At 43.7% G+C, this 23,008-nt stretch overlaps 2 protein-coding genes across 3 annotated transcripts in view; one reads left to right on the top strand and one right to left on the bottom strand.

Annotated features, from left to right (window-relative positions):
• LRIT1 (leucine rich repeat, Ig-like and transmembrane domains 1) overlaps positions 1 to 23,008 on the top strand; it is a 138,755-nt gene that overhangs the window by 90,079 nt on the left and 25,668 nt on the right. The gene's annotated exons all lie outside the window — the stretch shown is intronic.
• RGR (retinal G protein coupled receptor) lies at positions 1,733 to 21,666 on the bottom strand. Its single transcript, XM_080597877.1, has 7 exons — positions 21,116 to 21,666; positions 17,944 to 18,100; positions 16,215 to 16,336; positions 8,795 to 8,948; positions 8,164 to 8,281; positions 3,229 to 3,342; positions 1,733 to 2,305 (listed from the first exon to the last, which is right to left on the bottom strand). Exons 1-7 carry the CDS (start codon positions 21,192 to 21,194, stop codon positions 2,162 to 2,164), a joined length of 888 nt encoding a protein of 295 aa, XP_080454003.1. The 5' UTR covers positions 21,195 to 21,666; the 3' UTR covers positions 1,733 to 2,161.

The following is a 23,008-nucleotide window of genomic DNA, read 5'->3' as shown; positions in this document are numbered from 1 at the left end:
TCAGATACTTTCCTGAAAGAAACATACCACACTTGTTGGTGCACTTGTTAGTGGTTGCCAGCCAGTTCTCCTTAATGCTGGTATTTTAATGTTGAGAATGAGCTAGAAGAAGATTTTTGCCTTGGTGTCCAGTTCCCGGAAACTTTTTTTATTTTATTTTTTTTTGTGAGAGAGGGTCAGATTATCTATATGATAACTGATCTGTGAACAATCTCATTTCTTCTATTCTTTGGTAGAAGTCAGCTCCTCACCAACTACATCTCCTAAGCCAGCCCTCTCCTCCATCTCATCCATTGCGTAGAAGCTCCTCCTCATGTTTGATCATCCCCATGGCACTTTTCTAGCTTTTCTATACCCTCTGTGAATCAAAATGCCCCAAACCGTGCATCCTATTCAATAAGTCTGAGCATAGTGGCTTTCCTGTGGTGTGGGGATGTATCCTCTTTTGTTTCCTATTTCTTTTTGGCAGTTCTTAGCGTTCTGCTGGGATTTGTCAGTAGGGTCATAGTGACAAGTGAACTGATGATTTCAAGGCCTGCACAGATCTCTTTCCAAACCATCCCCATGGTTTCTTTCTGAATCACAGATTCAGAGTCTGTCTATAGATGCTATAGATACATGCTTAAAAATAACTTCTGTGCCTGTACGCATTATTTTGCACTTATCAGTGCAAATATTGTCATCTGCTTAATATTATGTGTGCTTAAACTGTCAGCTAAGACTTGCATCTTAAGATGTGACTATTCCGAATAATTTTTTTCACAACACTATTCTCTGCTCTGTCAGGTAATTTGTGACAAGACTGAACCTCAGAAGTACCAAAATGCACCTCTGAAGGGGATCCTGCTAGTAACTTGCAACAAAATGACATTTATTTCCTATCTTTAGCTAAGAGGGGAACATCCCTTCTATTTTTAACTTCCAGTATTGCACCACCTCCTCTTTTGTAACCCATACACAACTGCTTTTCCATCTAATATGTTGGAAAGCATGACAGGGACAGATCAGCTTTTTCTTTGGCTAGCTTCAAAAGCTCTTACACTGTTGGTATTCAGAAATGAACCATGTAAGAATTGATTAGGTGTGGCTTTTTTATACACAATCTCATTCTGTCATGCACATATTTTTTGCAAATGGGTTGTTCTAAGACAAATCTTGCAGTAACAGGCAATGACAGCTGACAGCTTTCCTTCCTGTATGCAATGTGAGCAACATGAGCAAATACAAACATTTAAGATGCACATTTTTGATAGTTTAAATATATATTAATTCCAATCATTGTAAAATAAATGGCTTTTTAATTGTTCAGACTCTTTAGTCACAACTGACTCAATGATTGCTCTCATATAGAGCCCAGGGGAATTTAATAGCAGATGTGAAGTTAATTTTTATTCCTAGGACATTTTTAGAACAGAATCTAAGACCAGACCTCCCTTTAGTTTTTGTTCAGTGTCTGATAAAATATGAATGCTTCAATGATGGACTGTGAGCTTGTTGATTGTCCTGGTAAGCAGCAGCTGCAAAATATGATGGAGTTTAGTGTGTGACTAAGCTGAATGTCACACACTAATTCACCTGAATGGGAGCCAAGCTAATATTCCTTATTGGGGCAAAATATCCACTGAAGTGTTTTGATGGAATTAGGATGGCAGATTCATTGTGGAAATTTGGGAACTCCTGTTCTGGGTACATTGAAAATGCACTGTTCACATGGATGAGCTATTTAAACAGATGTGGTGTAATTCTGGATACTCCTTTAATCTCTTAGTAATCCAGACATTACCATATGGACAAACTACACAGACTGATTTGGGGAGGCCTCACTGGATAAATGAATACCCTACTTCAGTTAATTTGCTGAGCTCTTATGCTGTTCTATCAGGGAAAAAAAAAAGTGCTTTCCAGCATACAGTTTATTTGCAGTGACATACAAAATGAGACCGATGACAACCAACACAGGCTTAAGGCAGCTTGTTTGACAAGCAGCTCGTGATGGTTTCGGCAGTTATCCATGGGGCTTTCTTCCATTGCTGTAGCCAATGCACGGCATTTCCAATGTGGAACCACCTTGGCATGTACATATCAGAATGCACACAGTTTCCTCTACCATTTTGCTTTCAGCCGATGTACCTGCGTTAATTTGGCTTAATGCCGTAACAGGTTATTTAGCTTTGTTATCAACCTCTGCTTTCTCAATCTTCTGTCCTGTGAGGAACTGCCATATTCCTCCTCTGTAGTTCTCATTGCCCAGGGCATATACAAAGGCGTCCACCATTGGCACCGTCTTGGCAATAACGGCAGGAATCTGTTGGGAGACATGATATTTATTAACAGGGAAATGTACTGGGGAGCCGATGGGATGATTTCATGTCAGGCTCTGTTTCCATCTGTCAGACAAATACCTCTCTCTGATGGCAGTACCTTGCTGCCCCTGGAGGAATGAGAGGTAAAAGCAATTTTGGTCATTTGGGGCCCCTTAACCTGAATGGAAGGATGTTGCCCCAGGAAAGGACAGTCTCCGGGAGAGAGAAGTTAGGCCAGCATCACCTGAAACCAGGATGTTTCAGCCAAGAGTGAACATCAATGTGTGCTTAGGAGGAGTGAGACGTATGCCATGGACACCTTCTGAAGGATAAGTGGGCCAGTATTGCTAACATGTTTTATGTGGGATTCCAAATACCTAAGTAGAGCAATGTGTTTAGTGATCTGAAACTGGGCTGATGAATGGAAGCTGAAAGGTCCATTGTGATATTAGTGAGTCCCAGAGGCAGCCTCAGAGTCAATACTTGGGGGCGGGGGGGAAGAAGCGCCATAATCATAAGAATGATCAGTTGCAGCTTCCCTTAGGAGAAAGAAGGATTATATAAAAAAAAGGGTCTCTCCAAAACTAAAAATTTTAAGCTGGTACTTGACTGTGGGAAGAACATGAAAAGTTTCTACAAACCATGAAGAAGCATAGGCAACAGTCCTCTGACTGCTGAAGGAAAAAAAAAAACTTCCTAAAATGTAGCTTGATCAAAACACTAATTATAATGCCAATTATATCATTGTGCTTAGTTGTTTTGCCTTGAAATGGTAGACTAATAGAAGGCTTTGTGCAAACAATCTACTTGTAACATGTTTTAACAAGTGAAACTATTAGTGCTCAAGTTAGTATTGCTTCCTGAGAATGGAGAGAAGAAAGTGAAAGGAATGCCATTTGAATTCCCTCGGGTGGCAGAGACATACCATTCGGTATTTTGGTGAAATGAACATCACATTTTCAACTGCTGCATAGAAGCATAAAAGGCAATAGGGACCCCAGCAAATGACCAGCGTCTTCAATGGTAAACCGGTGTTAAACTGAAAAACAAGAGCAACACATTCTTTTGTTTCACAACCATACACTGCAACAAGTGGATGGGACAGACCCTGTGAGACTGTGGCTTGTGTCCAGCAGCAGGAGAGCATCACCAGCAGGACACGTGGTATTGTGGCTGCTTTGCTGTCAGCGTTGGAGGTGTGTGAGTACAGGTCCCCTGGCGTCAAGGGCTGTCTGTGCAGCCAGCCCCAAAACCCTGCCCCTGGTGGGGACTGGGGGAGGCCAGTCATTCCTGGGCCGAGGTGACAAAGCACCTTACTGTTGGTCAGTTAAATCAGAGTAGTGCTAAGCAGTTATTGCTGCTGGGGGGGAGGGCAGTGTGTAAATTTACAGATAAACAGATAAAAAGGAGTGATGTTTTGTTGACTTTTTAGAGGGTCTTGCAGGCACATAAACATGAAGCCACTGCCACAGTGCACCAGATGGATGCCAGGGAGTCTGTGTCATATTAGGATTCCTGTGCCCTTCATGCTAGGGCCTTACCCATGCTGTTATTGGCCAGCTGTTCCTAAGCATCATACAAATATTGATGAATAGGGAGGTGATATTTTCAGCCTTACACTTTCTGCATCATAACTATTCTGCCTCATAACTAGTCTGCACAACTGCAGCATTATTATAAGAAAAATCACACCATTGCAAAAACTTACCCATAAAAAGGTAATAAACTTATAATAATGAAAACTGTCATTTGTTGGAGAAATATGTAGAGGGCATGTGTATATCCCAGACAGCTTCAAACCAGTCTGCCTGCCTGTCTCTTTGCTGTTATAACATCCCCATGGAGAACTGACAGTCCTTACTAAGTGCAGGGGTTGGGCTGTGCCCATCAGCCACGCGTAGCACCCCAGACTGCACCTAAAGAAACAACTCATATAATCACCACATTACATTCCCATAAACCTGCCACGCCAGAGCAGTTCCTTTGTTTCCAGCTCATAAAGATTTATGAATTTCCTCAGCCAAGTGTAAACGTGGCACGGTTAGGAAGGCCCTTCTCCCCCCAAAGCATATCTGTGTTTCCTTCTGCATGGCTTCCTCAGCCATAAGCTAAGAGCCTGTAGCAAAGGTGGAAATAATGATCCTTTCTGAGCAGAGTTTCTCTAGATAGATATTGATGTGGTATTAGCACGTACTCTGTATGCCGTATGTTAATTTTGTGAACAGAACCGGGCTGTTGTTGATGGAGGGGAACCCTTGCGGTCACTACTCCGACTGCCTCCTCAAAGGGGGGGCTCTTCTCAGCACTGGGGTAGGAGAGATGTGGTTGTGTCCAGCCAAATATTGAAATCTCTAAGGATGGGGTTTCCTTGAACTTTCTGGGAGGCCTCATGCCCTACTGTGCTACCCCCCCCCCCCCCCCCTCAAAGTACTACTAAGGAGTTAGATAGCCCAGAAGGAGCTGAGCCAAAGCCTCTGGGAACTAAGCTGTGTTTTTGAGGACCTTCTCCCCACTGGGTGAGAACCAGTCTTTTGATAGTCCAGGCTGGCAGTGATGATACTGAAGAGAGAAGCCTGAAGGCTATCAAACGGGACTTTAGGGGACTGGGACGGTTAGTGGATGGAGCGGGAGTACAGGTGGTGTTTTCATCTATCCCTGCAGTGGCAGGGAGGGGTACCGGGAGGACACGGAAAGCCCACCTGATTAACACGTGGCTCAGAGGCTGGTGCCAACACAAATTTTGTTTTTTTTTGACCATGGGGCGCTTTACTCGGCACCCGGCCTGGTGACTGCAGACGGGTCCCTATCTCTAAGGGGAAAACGGATCCTAGCCCAGGAGCTGGCAGGGCTCGTTGAGAGGGCTTTAAACTAGGAAAGAAGGGGGATGGGGTTGAAATTAGGCTTGTTGGAGCTGTACCAGGGGGAACAATGGCAAAGCCGGGGAAGAAGGCAATGGCCCAACTGAAGTGCATCTACACTAATGCAAGCAGCATGGGTAACAAACAAGAGGAGCTGGAAGCCATTGTGCAGCAGGAAGGCTATGACTTAGTTGCCATCACGGAAACGTGGTGGGACCACTCTCATGACTGGAGTGCTGCAATGTCTGGCTATAGGCTCTTCAGAAGGGACAGGCAGCACAGAAGGGGTGGTGGTGTGGCTCTCTATATTAGAGAGTGTTTAGATGTTGAGGAACTTGAGGCTGGGAATGATAAGGTTGAGTCTCTATGGGTTAGGATCAGAGGGAAGGCCAACAAGGCAAGCATCCTGGTGGGGGTCTGTTATAGACCGCCAAACCAGGATGAGGAGACTGGTGAGGAGTTCTACAGGCAGCTGGCAGAAGCTGCGAAATCGTCAGCGCTTGTTCTCGTGGGGGACTTCAACTTCCCAGACATATCCTGGAAGCACAACACAGCCCAGAGAAAGCAGTCTAGGAGGTTTCTGGAGAGCGTGGAAGATAGCTTCCTGACACAGCTGGTTAGAGAGCCTACCAGGGGAGGTGCCCCGCTAGACCTTCTGTTCACAAACAGTGACGGACTGGTGGGAGATGTGGTGGTCGGGAGCTGTCTTGGGCAGAGTGACCACGAAATGGTTCAGTTCTCTATTCTTGGCGAAGTCAGGAAGGGGACCAGTAAAACCGCTGTCTTGGACTTCTGGAGGGCTGACTTTGAGCTGTTCAGGACACTGGTTGGCAGAGTCCCTTGGAAGGAGGTTCTGAAGGGCAAAGGAGTCCAGGAAGGCTGGGCACTCTTCAAGAAGGAAATCTTAATGGCTCAGGAGCGGTCTGTCCCCACGTGCCCAAAGACGAGCCGGCGCGGAACTAGACCGGCCTGGCTGAGCAGAGAGTTGTGGGTCGAGCTTAGGAGAAAAAGGAGGGTTTATAATCTTTGGAAAAGAGGGCGGGCTACTCAAGAGGACTATAAGGATGTTGCGAGGCTGTGCAGGGACAAAATTAGAAAGGCCAAAGCTCATCTGGAGCTCAATCTGACTACTGCCGTTAAAGATAACAAAAAACATTTTTACAAATACATCAGCGCAAAAAGGAGGACTAAGGAGAATCACCATCCTTTACTGGATGCGGGGGGAAACCTAGTTACAAAAGATGAGGAGAAGGCTGAGGTGCTTAATGCCTTCTTTGCCTCACTCTTTAGCGGCAAGACCAGTTGTTCTCTGGATACCTGGTACCCTGAGCTGGTGGAAGGGGATGGGGAACAGGATGTGGCCCTCTCTATCCACGAGGAAATGGTTGGCGACCTGCTACAGCACTTGGATGTACGCAAGTCGATGGGGCCGGATGGGATCCACCCGAGGGTACTGAGCGAACTGGCGGAGGAGCTGGCCAAGCCACTTTCCATCATTTATTGGCAGTCCTGGCTATCAGGAGAGGTCCCAGTCGACTGGCAGCTAGCAAATGTGACGTCCATCTACAAGAAGGGCTGGAGGGTAGACCCGGGGAACTATAGGCCTGTTAGTTTGACCTCAGTGCCAGGGAAGCTCATGGAGCAGATTATCTTGAGTGTCATCACGCGGTACTTGCAGGGCAAGCAGGCGATCAGGCCCAGTCAGCATGGGTTTATGAAAGGCAGGTCCTGCTTGACGAACCTGATCTCCTTCTATGACCAAGTGACGTGCTTGGTGGATGAGGGGAAGGCTGTGGATGTGGTCTACCTTGACTTCAGTAAGGCTTTTGACACCGTTTCCCACAACATTCTCCTCGAGAAACTGGCTGTTCTTGGCTTGGATTGGTGTACGCTTTGTTGGATTAAAAACTGGCTGGATGGCCGGGCCCAAAGAGTTGTGGTGAATGGAGCCAAATCCAGTTGGAGGCCGGTCACTAGTGGAGTCCCCGAGGGCTCAGTGCTGGGGCCAGTCCTCTTTAATATCTTTATCGATGACCTGGATGAGGGGATCGAGTGCACCCTCAGTAAGTTTGCAGATGACACCAAGTTAGGTGCATGTGTCGATCTGCTCAAGGGAAGGAAGGCTCTGCAGGAGGATCTGGATAGGCTGGACCTATGGGCTGAGGTCAACGGCATGAAGTTCAACAAGGCCAAGTGCCGGGTCCTGCACCTGGGGCGTAACAACCCCAAGCAGCGCTACAGGCTGGGAGATGAGTGGTTGGAAAGCTGCCTGGCAGAGAAGGACCTGGGAGTATTGGTTGATAGCCGGCTGAATATGAGCCAGCAGTGTGCTCAGGTGGCCAAGAAGGCCAACAGCATCCTGGCTTGTATAAGAATCAGCGTGGCTAGCAGGTCTAGGGAAGTGATTGTGCCCCTGTACTCGGCTCTGGTGAGGCCGCACCTCGAGTCCTGTGTTCAGTTTTGGGGCCCTCGCTACAGGAAGGACATGGACGTGCTCGAGAGAGTCCAGAGAAGGGCGACGAAGCTGGTGAGGGGTCTGGAGAACAAGTCTTACGAGGAGCAGCTGAGGGAGCTGGGATTGTTCAGCCTGGAGAAGAGGAGGCTCAGGGGTGACCTTATCGCACTCCACAGGTACCTTAAAGGAGGCTGTAGCGAGGTAGGGGTTGATCTATTCTCCCACGTGCCTGGTGACAGGACAAGGGGGAATGGGCTAAAGTTGTGCCAGGGGAGGTTTAGGTTGGATGTTAGGAAGAACTTCTTTACTGAAAGGGTTGTTAGGCGTTGGAATGGGCTGCCCAGGGAAGTGGTTGAGTCACCATCCCTGGAGGTCTTTAAGAGACGTTTAGATGTAGAGCTTAGTGATATGGTTTAGTGGAGGACTTGTTAGTGTTAGGTCAGAGGTTGGACTAGATGATCTTGGAGGTCTCTTCCAACCTAGACGATTCTGTGATTCTGTGGGTGCAGTTCTATTTTAGCAAGGCAGGCTGAGGAAGCTTTCTTACCTTATGATGACCAGTTTTCTTGAACTTCTGGTGAATCGACTGATAGGCTGTCAGCATGATGAAACCCGGGATTATGAAATTGAAAATGGACAGAGCACAAAGGAATGTGATATAGTTTCTGGAGAGGGTTAGAAGGGAAGAGAAAAAGTTTGTTAATTCCTCCCTAATGCATCTCCATAAACTTTGTTTACTTATTCATTTACTTATTTTTAAAATTGCCAAAACCAGTTCTGTAAACACACTTTAGATTCAGCATTTGCTGAAGGTGTGCCATGCTGTTGTGCGTGGGATGGACAGCATTGCAGAAAGTCACAACAGGTGCTTGATTTCCAAACCCAAGAATCCCTCCTCAGACATCAGGGCTGGACTTCATAAAAACAGCCACGAAGAGCTGCAAGTCCTAAACCCCCAAAGGTGCAGGTTATAGATGACTGAGGAGCAAGGGAGTAGCAACAAACTGAGTGCCGGCTTCTCCCACGGAAGAAGCTGCCTTTGGCCATCCCTGTGTGATGCCATGTGAGAGGAGGCAGCTTCAGGTTGTGCCCACCTTGTCCCGGCACGGCACTGGGTGGCAGCTGGGCTCTGCTGTGCTGCTGAGACTACCCCCTGGGGGCCCGGCCCCAGCCCTCACCTGTCCCCTTTGCTGTAGTCCAGCGTGCAGCAGGTCCGGAGGGGCTCGTAGTCATACTCCCCCCACCCCAGCAAGGGCATGATGGACCAGAAGGCAGCAAAGAGCCAGGCGAACACCATCATGGAAATGGCTGTGCTCCACTGCAGCTTGCTTCCTGTGGGAGAGAAAAGGGCTCTGAAAAGGGCTCTGCATGCCTGGCACAAAGGCACCAGGTGAAGCTGTCCGGCTCTGTGCGGCCAGGGCAGAGTCCCAGCCTCTGGGATATTAAATGTACTCTGTTCTAAAAACACTGCTTGTCGATCTATATGTGAATGTACATGCTCAACCTGACAAGAGATCCTGTTCTAAAAATACTGCTGGTGAAATTACTTTGCCCTTAAGATCATTGCTTAGCCTGGAACAGGAAATGAGAAGCTCAGCATCAGTATTTTTTTTTCTAATTTTATAATAAAAATGAACAGTTGTGCCCATCTTGTCTAGTTCTATAAAATACCACTGGAATAGGTCAATGAATGAAATGAAAGATTGGAAGCTTTGGACACAGGAAGTATTTCTTCATGGAGGAGGCAGGCAGGCTTCCCTGCTGCTGCAGGACATTTTGTTAGCCACGCTGCCTGCATGCAGAAAGGCCCGGATAATTTTGTTATCGAGGCTGATGTCCATCATCGTGCCTGGGCTGAATTGCCCGTGACGCCAGCTGTACCAGCAAGGAGCACAGTGACTTTGCCCGCTACTCCTTTCTAATCAAGTTTCCCATTAGAGAGAAGTAATGATGCAATTTTCACTGAGGCTGGGGAGCAATCTTCTCCTCTGTCCTTGACAGCAGCATCACGCCAGCAGGCCAGGAAGATTCAGACCAGTTCTGACCTTTCTTGGGAAGGTGAGGGCCTGGAGGTGAGGCGGAAGCAGGGGATCAACCCTGCCACCTGATCGGACGTGGCTGACGTGGGTGAGGGGCATGAGCGGGCTGCATGTGCTTAAGGCTGGTGATCCCCATAAGGCAGCAGCCCCAGGAAGGACTGCAAACCCTACAGCAGCTATTTTGGGTTGTACCCTCCTTGCTTATTTTAAGGAAGGAAAATAAAGTAGGTGTCTTAGTGAAAATGCCCCTTTATAGGAATGGCGATTCTACCTATGTCCTTACTCGTATAAGTGGGTCTTATAACCTGCTTATAAACTCCAGAGGTTCTTGAGGGAAAACAGGGGGGTTTGAATGGCATTAAAGATCAGCTTGGAAAAATTGGTGCAAGTGTTCCAAAATTAGTTCTGGGAAAGAAAGGTGTACATGTTGCAGTTTAAATATGAAGGAAAAAAATAAAATCCTTTTTATTAAATACTTTGTTTTGATACGGTAGTTAGTAAAAATCTATTGATGTTTTTAGTCATTTAAGCATTTTTTAAAATTAATTTTGATGATTAATAACAATTAATACCTGTCTTTTGATTCCTACATAGAAGATATGCTTTGGCTGTAAAGGCTCAGATCATGGTTTGTAATATTGACATAATGTGATTACAGATCACATCCATTTAAAAAAGGAACAGCTTCTGATTTAGGGGGCTAGAAATTTGAGTCAAACTTTTGAAAAACTTGTAATTATTCTTAACCTCCCAGTCCAAAGAAGCAATGTAGCATTATGTGGCATTCATTCAGAACTGCATCCTTCTTAGGTGTATATTTAAACAAACATGTTAGTGTTGTAACTGATCTAAAGTTCCATTTCCATTTGTGTTCTACATAATCGTTCTTGTAGCTTGGCTTTACGCAGTTGTAACTAGAAATTCAATCAGGATGCAGCTTATTACATAAGCCGTCAGGTTTGTTTTGTGCTTTACGCATTCTAGCAACTTTCTTAAAGGTATTATCAAGAGCAGCTAAAGTGAAACCTGGGTCTAAAACATGTTTCTTTTAAACCAAGCTCATTGCAAATGTAGCTTTATTGTTTTGGAATACAATTTTGTAAATGGTAAGCCTTCTTGGTGGTCTTTAAAAACCAACTACACAACATTATTATTTTTTTTTCCTCAAGAAGTCCTATAAAATAGTTAATAGCAATTATTTTTCATTGTATCTTGCAGCAGAAACTTTGCTCTCTCTGCATCCCATCCTTTCATTTCATGGACTATCACAAAGGTCTCAAAATATGATGGGCCCTGACTGAGGCATTGTAGTGTCTCTGGGCTCTAACCACATGCCAGGACCTTGAGGATCTCTGGTTTTAAGGAAAAGATCTTTGCACTTACAAAATTTGCCCTCAGCTGCTTGGCCAGTGGTGGTGGTGCACTCGAGGCAGGTTGGGGGTGTTTATACCTCTGGAGGGCGAATGATCCTGCTGCATGCATGCATGTGCTGGGTACCTGGTAGAAATTTCACCTTCCCTGCTGCCACCTTGCACAGAAACGCAGGGGAAGCTCTTGCTCCACTGGCTCCTGCCACCTCTGGCCTTGGTTATGGTGCCCAGTCTCTGGGTGCCACGTCTTTCCTCTGGCCCCAAGTGCCCCCAGCCAGGATGCATGTTGGCAACAAGAAAGTTGTGACTTCTCTTTCTGAAATGTCTTTTAAACATTTTATATCAAGAGGGGCTTTAAAGAAGATTTCTGTCTTTATTTTTTTTCTATGTTTTAAAATACCCATACTCTGGCTGGCTGTGCCCAGTCTTGATAGCTAAAACTGTGTGGACATACAATTAAACAACCTCAATATTGTTTTAGTTTTTTGGAGTCTGCTTTGCTTGGGAGCTCATGAAAAATACTTTCAGAGCAAGAACGGTGAAATTACTGCACTCATTTAACATGGCAAAAATCTCCTCTGAGAGGGCCGGCAGCAAGAGAGCACGTCGAGAGCAGTCTGGTTGCTCTTGTACAGTGCAGGCCATTGCTTTACCTTAAATGCCTTTTGTGGCCTGATAAAATTTAGCATAATAGGCATGTAGGTCCTAATTCAGTTAAATGTGTATATATGGAGTTCAGCATATGCTTAAAGATATAATTCTTAATTAGGGCTCAGTGCTAGCAGTCTGGTCCCATTATGTCTAATCGCTCTTGTGCTTTGGCTTTCTCTCCTTGAAAAGCAAGAGGGAAGTTTCTCTTTTCCATGCAGAGAAATATTAACAGGGGGTTTAAAATGTCTTCTGTAAGATTGCTTTGGAACAGAAAGTGCTCTTATAAACAAAACTAAATTGTTAAAGGATTACTAAAATTGTAATGGTAAAAGCTTAAATTTTAGAAAGTGCTAGATTGAGCGTCGGACCTTAATACTTTTGAGTATTCTGCCCAGTCTTTAGTGATGTAATCATGAACTATTTCTCCATCTGTAGTCTGTGGGGACATTTATGAATTTAGATTTTTGGAAGATTTATAAATTGGCCAAACATTAAGCTGATTTTCACAGAAAGAGCAAAAAATACATCTCTGACACAGGGGCTACCTTTCAACTAGATTTCAGACTGATGTTCAAAAGGAATTTCTCAAACAAAAGGTCAACAGGATTTTCTAAGATGGAGGGGAAAAACCTTTTCTTTGTTCTTGCAAATGATTCCATTATAATAGCTGAAATATTCCAGAACAATCCAGCTTGTGCCAGACTTCAAACATGGCATGTATCACTTAAAATCAGGGAAATTTCTCAAAGACAAAAATATCTGAAACAGTCTTAGAAGGAAAAGATTTATCAGTCATAAATGAGAGATGTTGGTACCTGCTTCGTCTACACTGCAAAAAGCGCCAGGGACTGTTGCTCACAAGTATTCAGTTTTTGTAGGAATAAGAAAGCAGCACTGCATAATGGCTTCTTTTGTGCATATTATTAGAAAAAGCTCTTTAAAATAACCCAGTAAAGGGATTTTTTTTACTTTTTTTTTTTTTTTGACTGTGATTCTCCCTGACTATAAAGCTATCTTGGCAGTTATCTCCTGCTTCAGTGAAAATGCAAGACCTGTATAAACACTGGCATTTTGTCTGGCAAAACTGATGCAGGTGCAAGTCTAGACGAAGAAAGTGTGACAGGGTGGCTGCAGCAAGTGTGACAGGAGGGAAGGGCTTGCTCCTAATCCAACATAGCTGACAGCTGCAATTGAAGCCAATGGCGGTTTGCTAATCTTTGAATACTTGATATCACAACCTAGATTTCTCTGGATGTTAAGAATTAGATAAAAGCCTGCTGCAATCCTACTTCTTGTAATTGCATGCTGCTGCAAAATCCCTCTTGTTTGTCTTTTCTTTTGTAATAGTGAAAAAAGTACTGACTTAAATCACTTCAATTTTTCAATTTCCCCCTAATTCTAAATTGCAAATGTAAAGTTGTCAAGATTTTTTTTTTTTTTTAAATTTCCTTTTAAAACTGCAACCATTTGCAGTGGTAATGAAAGGAAGAAATTGCCTGGGATCCTTCCCACCCCCTCCAACCTGCTGACTCGGCTGCTGCCCTCTCACCAAACTCTGTGCCGGACTGAAATGGCTTCACCAGAGACATGACTGAAGTTCAAACTCTTCAGACTGCCCTGATGTTTCCCCTTTAATTGCCTACATTAATTAAATCTTCAGAGATTTTTGTAGTCCTCTACTCTTTGCTGTGAAAGTAGTATCTCATAGTCCTTTAGAAGAAAATTACTTGTTTGACCAGTAACTTGGAAAAAGAAGGGGCCTGCTTTCAGGCTACCTGTCTTATAAAATGCAGATGCTGCTGTTCTGGTTCTGAACATACTTTGACGTGAGAGAACCAAAATGGGATTACATCCGATTTTTAGCTGTTTTCTCTTTACTGGTTGGATATTCAAATAAGATTTCTTAATATGTTATATGTATCTCATATTTCAACTTAATAAATAGCCATTTTAAACCAAAGCCACATTTAGGGGATGAAAAGAGAGTTCCCCAGCATTGTTGCCTAGGAGGAGGGAGGACATTTCCAAATACCTTGAAACTCTAACTTCTCTGTCGTATCTGATGGTCATGCTGTTTTCTTCCATGTTGCAATCAATACCAACCTGGTTTCTGATGAATGAGTGTGTGGTTATCAATAGACCCCATAGTCTGTCACTGACTTCCAAATTAATGTACCAAATTGTACCAACTTCCAAATTAAAAAACTTGGTTAAATTTCTGGACATTGGTGAGCAGATTTATGTTATTAGAATACAGAATGGCTGAAAAGTCCAATTATTTTTTCTCATCATCATAGTAATCTCTCACATTCTCACCAGCTCATTCTTCCTCAGAAATATGGATTTTTGATAATTGAGTGTCAGGCTGAGGAATGCCACAACAGAGGTTTTATTGGAAACTCTTAGGACATAATAAAAACATTAGGGATGATGTAAGTGAGTGTGAGAAGAGAAACAGTTCCCAGAATGAAGATAAAAGGTTGATAGCTTTGTTTTTTCTGGAAAAGAGGTTTTGTGTCTTCTGTACAGGCACGCTGCTCACACCAGTGTCAACAAGAGTTTCATGTATGGATCGAGAACATGGTATAGCCTGCAGGCTTGGTATATCAGATCTATGCAATGTGATTTTATCTTTCTCACAATCAGCATGTGCCGGTTGAAACTGGGAACTGGATGGATTTACTGGAATAGCCACAGAGCATGAGATTTGAAACCACCTGTTCTTGTTTTGCCTTTTTTGTTCAAATCGTTCAGTAATAGCAGCTATGTTTGGTCTGCAGTAAATAACAATTTGAGCAAAGTGAAGAAGTTTGTGCCCTCAGGATGTGTCTGCCTGTGCTCTTAATGTACTATGCTTTTGGCTGGAGGAGCGCGTGACACAAAAACATTAAAGTCAGTGTTGCAGAGAGTAAAATGTCTTTCCAAAGACATGCTTATTTTTCAGGCTCGCTCTCTTATACAATACAGATGCTACTCTTCTAGCTCCAAACATATTTCAGTGTCCAAAGAGTGTCGGTATGGATGTAGCTTACAGGCTGCATTATTTGGGGCCTTTGTCTGGACATGAAAAAAAGCCATTTTCTTGCCTGAGCTGAATTCTTGACAAAAATTGCAGAACAAGAAGTTGGCAACTTCTCTGCTCTCTGCGATTATCAGATAAAACACGTTTGCTGTGAGTTCTGGGTGTGTTTTACCACTCACTGCTTTAATCAGGTATGGAGACCATGCTTTAAAGGCTGCATGAATACTAAAGGTGGATGGTATTGAAGTACTGCAGCTCAGCAGCTTATTTCCAGGCCAACTTTTACACTTTTATTTAGGAAATATTCTATGAAGTAGTCTAAGCATCTTGTGCATTATCACAAGAAAAGGAGAACTGCATTTGTGTTTCAGCACTGCCAAAGGAACACAATGGTTTTGGGAATGGTGTGATCAGGTGGGGTGCTCCAGGCTTCTCACTCCTCTGGAAAGGGTCAAGAAGTAGCAGAAAATGTGAAAGCTGCCAATTGCAGCTCAGCACCCTAATTCAGCAGAAATTTCCACTCATGTTACATAAAAGCACAAATCCAATACTGCCACAGTTGGGAGATAGTTCTGTAACACAAGACAGTGCCTATCTATCTCCATAAATCCATATATTTGACATTCCTGTAAATCCCTATCTCTCACCTAACTCAAAATGATGTTTTCATAAGTCCACAAAAAAAGGCAAATTTATTTTCCTGTGTCAGTCTCGCTGTGTAATATTAGATTTCCATTAGCTCCAGCTAGGGTGTCAGAGCTAGTTAGCAACTGAATTAAGGAAAACAAAAAACATCCTTCACTAAGAGAAGAAAAATAACATCTTCCTCCTGTTACCAGTACTTAAAAATATCTCTGCCACTTTTATTGAAATTTGCAGATAATTTATTCTTTGCTTACGATCGGATGTACTGAGTTTCAGCGTCTGCAAGGGGGCCTGGAATGTAGCAAAGCCCCAAAAAGAAGCTTGTGTCCCAAAGTGCCTGTGTGTTGCTCAGTGGGGCTACTGTGCTCTGTGTGCCCCTTCGTTCCTCTGCAGAAGTGCTTCGCTGTGGGCTCTGTTCCAGCTGCTGAATCTGCAGGGGCAGCTCTGTGGTTACACCGAATTTATCTGTGATTAGTAACCTCTGTGTGGGCATGAAGCTCTGGCTGGTATGCAGCAGGATGTTGGATGGAAGCCCAAGGTGCATAGATTTTTCTTCAATGTGAGGTGTTGGATTTTGTTTAGGATACCCTAATGATTTCTTATGGAGAAGGCGAAAGCATGGCAAGAGGGGCAGGACTTGGATGTGATCTAGAAGAGCAAGTATCTCCTGAAGGTGGTTGGTTAGTGCCCCGTGTATGGGAATGGATCCCTTGGAGAGAGGGTTTATTTATCTTAGATGCTAGAGAGAGCAAATTTAAACATATAAAATACACAGAAAATAAATATGTGCTTGATCGGATTCTCTAAAATCGAAACAAGCTGCTGTCTAACATGATGTGGGTAAAGATGCTAGGTAAATGATAACCCTTACTTGTACAGTAATGATGATACCGGTCCCAGGCGACTGCAGCACTGGAGCTAATACTGGCTAGTGCTGTCAAGAAGCCCTGGAATCCATGAATTTGACAGCCGTCAGAGCCGTAGGGCCAGTACCTGTCAACAAACAAGCAGCCTGTTAAGAAAATTACAGAAATGAACAAAAGCATGTTTGGAAATTGTGTTAATGGAGAGCATGCTTTCCACACATGCTTTCCAAGTCTGAGAAACTTTGTGAAGGACGTTACTGAAGTCAGTTTTAGGTGTCTGCCAGTATTTATCTTTCTGCAGTGCCTGATATACTACCACAGCTATTTTTACTCTGAACGTGGAGAAGAAACTATAACCCTGCATTTATGTGTTGGAAAGCTATTTGTTTTAAATTTGAAAGCTACATTTTATCCAGTTATCCATATCTGCAAAATTTGTCCCCAGTGGGAGCAGCAAATTGGTCAACATGTGAAGGTAAGTGCTCACCGCTCGACACAGAACAAAAGCTCACAACAATTAAAACCACTCCAGATACCAAGTCTGAGGCCTCCAAATATTTTTGCAGACATAGAATGAGAAGAAACACGAGGTGGTCTCACATAGCAGGCATCTGCTGACGTATACTTTCAATATCCTGGTCACTCATGGCTTTTTTTTCTCTGTCTTCATCTAACCTGACTCTTATGCTTATAAAGCTGTCTGTGAGTTGGAAATCTTCAGCAATCTCCGTTCTCATGTATTTATACAACACCAGCATAATTCATTTGGAGATTACCTCTGCAAGTCTCTTTGAAAAGGAGATAGCTGACTTCTTTGGAGACTGGGAAACTTCTGCTCCCACTTTTTTTGAAAAAGGGCCTGCAAGGGTTAAAACCAAGCTCGTTTTGATGTATTGACCTCAGCTTTTCAGCTTCAGTTCAGGAAAGGCATCTTCACTGACTTCAATGTGACTTAAGTGCCTGAAAGGAGAACGAGCTATACCCAAGGTAAACCAGCTTTGAATAAGGCCTCACTGAAGCCTATTGTTGACATGTTAATTTGCAAAAATGTTTTTATATCCATTAAAAGACAAGTAAATTGTCACAATTCTTGAAATGTTTTTGTGTTCTCTATTAAAGATATTTCCAGAGTTTAAAAACATGCTAGTTAAGTGGAATTATTCATCAGCTGGTTTATAGGGTGTATGTTTCTAATACGGTTTGCTTATGATTTGTTTGTTGTAATTACACACTGAAATGCTTGATATTGGTTCTGCCCTCTAATTAAATGACTGACGTGAGAAAATGTGGAAAATAGAATGTGTCATAACTGAATTGAACTCCCTGCACACAGATCTGCCTTTTCGTTTTCCACAAACTTCTAAAATAAGAGCCTTAATGGGAAAGTTCATTAAAAAAACCTGAAAGGCTTGCAGATAAATTTGGGGTCAGTCTGGAGGTTTAGTCATGTAAATGTACAACTATTGCATTAGTCAACTACTTTCTATTGTAACTACTGGTAAAGCTCTCTGGTTAAATGGTTTCTATAATCAGTCAGTGGTAAAGTCTGCTTTTTGACTTGCCTAGCAGCAAATGGAGTTTCATTTTGCTGTTTAGGATTGAGGTAATGAGAAGGCTGGTTATGTGCTATGCTAGAGACTCATTTGATTGATTTGACCATCCAGAACTTGAGCTGCAAACTTTTATGTGGTTCTTCTGAGCATCCTTTAGGAAAATAAATAAATAAATACATACCTTAGGAAGCTGGAAAAGGCAGCGATGAATGCATTGATGCAGATCCCGCAGTCAGCCAGTGCAATGCTGAGAACCAGCAGATTGCTGGGTGTTCGGAGCTCTTTGATTTTTCGGAATGAAATAATTGTCAACCCATTCAGACAGAAACCAAGCAGGGCTGAAAAACAGAAGTGTTTGGTGTGATTCAACTGGAAATGGAAAATAACTACAATGCTGCTGCTGTTTTCTTTAATGAGAACAATAATTACTGTGAACACATGCACAGGAAATATAGCTGTAGTGCTCACAGTCTGCACACAAGTTACGAAGACTTTCAGGAGAGCAGTCATAGGTGCCAGCTGAAACCAATGCTTCAAACTGCATTGGGGATGTGTCCACTCATGCAGAGCAGAAATGGTTTAATTTTATTTGTAATTCTGCATTTTGTTTTAATGGAGAAACCTGATTGCCAGGCTCCATTCAGGGGCCTGTGGGTCAGAGTGAGGGAGCTGCAGAGGCAGCTTCAGGGGGGCCCACAGCCAGCACACGCTGCCGGCGTACATGTCTGCGGGCCTGTTTATGGGAGAGAAATGGGTCGTGTTTAATATCGGTTGTAACACGCTTTTGTGTTTAAGCATAGAAACCCCTCAGCCATCTTACAGTCAGCCTGCCTCCCTTTGGGCTTCTGCCTAAGGTTAACCTAGACAGAGCTTGAATCACACCAGCTCAATCTTATTACTGCCCTTCGTCAATAGACTATACATGGAAAGGAAAGGAATAATCTAATTATGAAAGCAGTCCCTGATAGATTTTAAAAAGCTAAGTTAATGTTAGTTGTCAGAGAGGAGCATTCAAGCAACCCCAGCTATTCACTCAGAGCTGTGCCACCCTGTACCCCATCCTTCACTGCTTTAAACTCAAGCTTTGTCCTTTGATGTCCTTTTCAAGATGACCTGAATTATTATGGCTCTGATGAGGCTCTGACTCAACAGCCCATCTCTAAGTCTCAGTTAGATGACAGGCAGTATGTCTTTTTCTTTGTGATCTTCTTGGAAGGAGAAATGATGTAGAGCAGAAAAAATCCATATCCCCTAATTCTGTAAAGCACTGTTGTTACTTGCGCTCATTGTCTTAATTCTGTAGTTACATAAGATGGATAATTTTGTATAGTCAGAAATTCTGCTCCTACTTTAATTACGTTAATGGCTGATGGCATAACCATAGTAACAGCTGATGTGTGTCTTTCATTACACAACAGATAACAAAATATTTCCAGGAGAAATATTTGGAGCCATTTGAGGTCAGCTGTTCTCATCCCTTCCCTGCCAGCTTACCTCCCACCTGCGGGGTAAAACTGCTGCCAACTCTCCCCAGTGCTGTCAAGCCTTTAGGAGAGGTATGTTGTGGCCATATTTAGAATAAAACTGAAGAGTTATTACTATGTTCATTTTTTCTCTCTTTTCCCCTCTTTTGGAAGTTCCAGGCCTCAGCCCACTCTGCTGTCTTAAAGGCTAGCAGGAGTGTACAAATAGAGAACTTACTAACTTATAGCTTTGAGTTTTAATTTTAAAACAGCCAAAGTTTGACACTTTTACAGTTAGTAGAAGTGAATGCAAAGTTTTCCTCTTCCCCAGCACTTTTTTGCAAACTGCACTTACAAGCTGCAGGAAAAAAATAAAAAATCTTCATTGCTTTTCTCTCAGAGTCTCTGAGAAGGTGAATTAATCTTTAATTATCTGGTTTGATCTTGTAAGTCAGATGGCAAAGATAAAGTATTACTGGCAATCCACTGGGCATGTTCAGCCTAAAACCCTACAGAAAATATTGAGCAGTCAGATTGCCCCTTGTGCTTAGTAAAATGTAAATGTGCTAGGCCATTCCTAGCTGTAAGTGAAGGTTGCCAGCAGGTAACTGTGCTTGGGCTTCAACGAGTGTGGGTCTCCAGCCTGCGGGTGGGCAGGTGAGGGCCGGCAGGGCTGTGGGACCAGCACCAGCTGTTCCCCAGCAGGAGCCCAGCTGTAAGCCTCCACCAGCACATGCCAGAGTGCTTGCCCTGCTGCTTCCCAGTCCTCAGTAATGAAGGGCAAGTTCACACTGGGAACCGCCAGGCCCTGCAGATGGCTTGATGGCTGTTGGCCAGGTTTAGCCCTGAGCTCTCTGTTTAGGCAGCAGCTGGCCCCTGGGCCAGGAGTAGAAGCTTTTTCTTCTCTCTCCCTCTTCTAAGGAAGAGTTTCTGGCACAGCTTTTCCAGGTTTCCTTTGCAGGCAGATGTGATGCTGTGTCCCAGCTGAGCTCGCCTGCAAGGAGAGGGCGAGCATCCTTCCTTCTCCCATGCTCCACATCCACGGGGTGAGCTGGTGAGCGTTTATCCCATTCTGCTAGTGCTTCTTGCTCCCCCTCCTCTGCTGTTCAGCCCCACGATCCCTGCACCCCACCTGGGCAGCGCAGGGATACAGGGATGGGGCCCAGGCCCCAACTGGGATGCAGCTCAGAACGGAGGTCAGTGACTGACACCAATGTATTCCCAGCTACAAGCGTGTCCTTCCCTAGCTGCAGTACATACAAATTCCCAATTTTGTTTGTCTCACAACGAAGTGGCACTTATTAAAAAAAAGCCTGTGCTGGCTAAATTAAATGAATACTGTCTCTTACCTCAAATTTTATTTCTTAATGCTGTGAAAGCTTTTGAACCTCATGCGCCTGTACTTCTGTTTGTTACTTTTACCCAGCAGCCATTAATTTCAGTGCTAGCAATGCAATTTGGATGTATGCTAACTGTTAACAAGCTATTTTGGATCTATCATCTTTGATTATAAAATGGCCATCACAACCAACAAAACAAGCAGCCTGGTTTTATTGAAGGATCATCAGTCATTTCAACATCCTTCCCTGAGGAAGCTGAAATTGCCTTTAAAAGTTGTCAGCAAATTCTCACATCCAAATTCTTGATAAGAAAGCTAAGTAGCAAGTTCTTCCCTGCCACAGGGCAGCTCTGTATGCAGAGCAGATCTTCATTGCCAACAGCTTGCAGCCTACCAGAGGAACTGGTGCTGTAGCCACAGTAACCACCAAAGGTCTGGGTCAGCATACCACAAACGCTGCTGCTTACTTCAATTCCCCCCCACTGCCGCCACAACAGGAATAACAGAGGCAAAAATCTTTTTTTTTAGCTGAGGTCCTAAACCAAGCTTACCTTCTACCAGTAGGGCAGTGCCGATGGCAAACACTTCTAGTTCAGTGAAGCCTTCAGGGAGAGGGTATGCAGTGACCATACTTGAGATAAAAATGCCAATAGATTTAACCTCTGCCCTCTGTTATAGCTGTGGGGCTGCTTTTTCCCTGGATCCCTCTTCTTCCACTAGCCCAAGGCTTCTTAAAGGAGTAGCTCACGTGCAGACACATGCTCATTATTATATAAAAGCTTTGGGGTTTTTACTCCCACCAGTACAATCCCTGCAAGAATGTCATTAATGATGGGACTAGCATCAACTCATACCCCTCCTTCCCCTGCAAATCGTATTTCAGACACCAGCAAAATGAAAGCATTCATTGCAATTACAACAAGCTCTTTGTAGAGACAAGATTAAGAACCCTGCCCAGTTAATTCTGCAACACTGAAAAAGAATTAAAGGTTGCGGAACGAAAGAAACATGTAATATATAACTGGGGAGTGACCTGAAAAACAAAGGGGCACTCATTGAGTTGGTAATTAGGGGAAAAGTATGAACTGGGAAATTCTGAGGCATATTGGTCTACCTCTCACCCCTTTTTTTAGAAAATGGGCAGTGTATTTTTCTGGCAATGACTATTCTGTACGTTAACATCTCTTCTCTTAGTTACTGAGGCTTAAATTAAGGTGCACACTGGCACAGCCTGACTAAAGGCAAACACTTAGTGCTTTTGGGTTCCAGACATACAAGGACATGTGTGAGTTGCCCAGTGGTGAGTGCTCAAAGAAATTACCTTACTGGCCTTTTGGAGATGTTTAAGGATTGGGGTCCTGCTGTAGGCATGCTCTGCAGTGTGTGCAGCATGCAGCTTGTCCAGACTCCAGGTCCTTACCTGCCAGCACACTTGTCCCCCTGCCCCAAGAAACCCACACAATTGATCTGAGGTGAGCACAGGCCTTTACCATATCGCAGCAGAGTCAACGGTTTTCCTTTTGTTTCTTGTACTACTGATCGATTAGCTCTTGGGGAATTTGCATGCTTGTATACTGCAGAGTGGAAGTCAGCTGCTTTCAGAGTCTAAGTGAAACAGATGGATTTTTTCTTTACCATGACACAACAAATGACACAACTATTTGTGTAATTTTCAGTGCCTGTCCATTAAAAGTGAGCAACTTGTCCATACTTCTCAATTTTTAACCTACATTTAGAGTAGCAATAACTATGATAGCTGTTGAATGTGGTTTTTTTTTTTAAAGATACTTTACTCCATCCTTTTTAGTGCATTTGTTTCTTTTTTCTTCACCCATTCTTCACTGCAGAATAACTACTGATTTTCCACAGACCTACCCATCTCCCCGACTATCAAGTACAATTGTTTCTATTTTGATGCATAACTTTCTTCATCATCATAATCCTTCTGCCAAATGGGAACAAAAAGGGAGCTGAGGCACAAGGGATGTTGGCTTTCCCCAGCTCAGGTTCTGCACTGTGCTGACCTGGCTTGTGGATGGTTGAGACATCAGGCAGAGAGAATTTGGTCCAGATGTGGCCAGGGCTTTTTTACGGATCTCCTGACTACACAGTGGAGGTGCGTTTACAGTCAGGGGTCTGGGTTGAAGCCAGTGGTACAGTGATTTTTTGCAGTTTTCCTGGAATCCATGCTTACAGGCTCTGATGCCCAGACACACTGATCAGAGCTTCAAGACGGTTACGAAACCATGTTGCTGTGTTTTGTGATCTCTGTTATTCAACGTACAGCTATTTTTGGTGTACGTAATTGCCTTGATGGATATGCTCTTGGATTTTGAAGTAGCATTCAGGAGGGCAAGATATTTGTTAGGCTATTCAGATGTTTGGCTTAAATAGAGTAAAATTGCAATGCACCACATAAATCCATCGTTATGTTTGTCTTTCAC

The sequence above is a fragment of the Anser brachyrhynchus genome, assembly GCF_964034855.1.
Source record: "Anser brachyrhynchus genome assembly, chromosome: 6".
Lineage (NCBI taxonomy): Eukaryota > Metazoa > Chordata > Aves > Anseriformes > Anatidae > Anser > Anser brachyrhynchus.
This window is presented reverse-complemented; position numbering and strand designations above follow the sequence as displayed.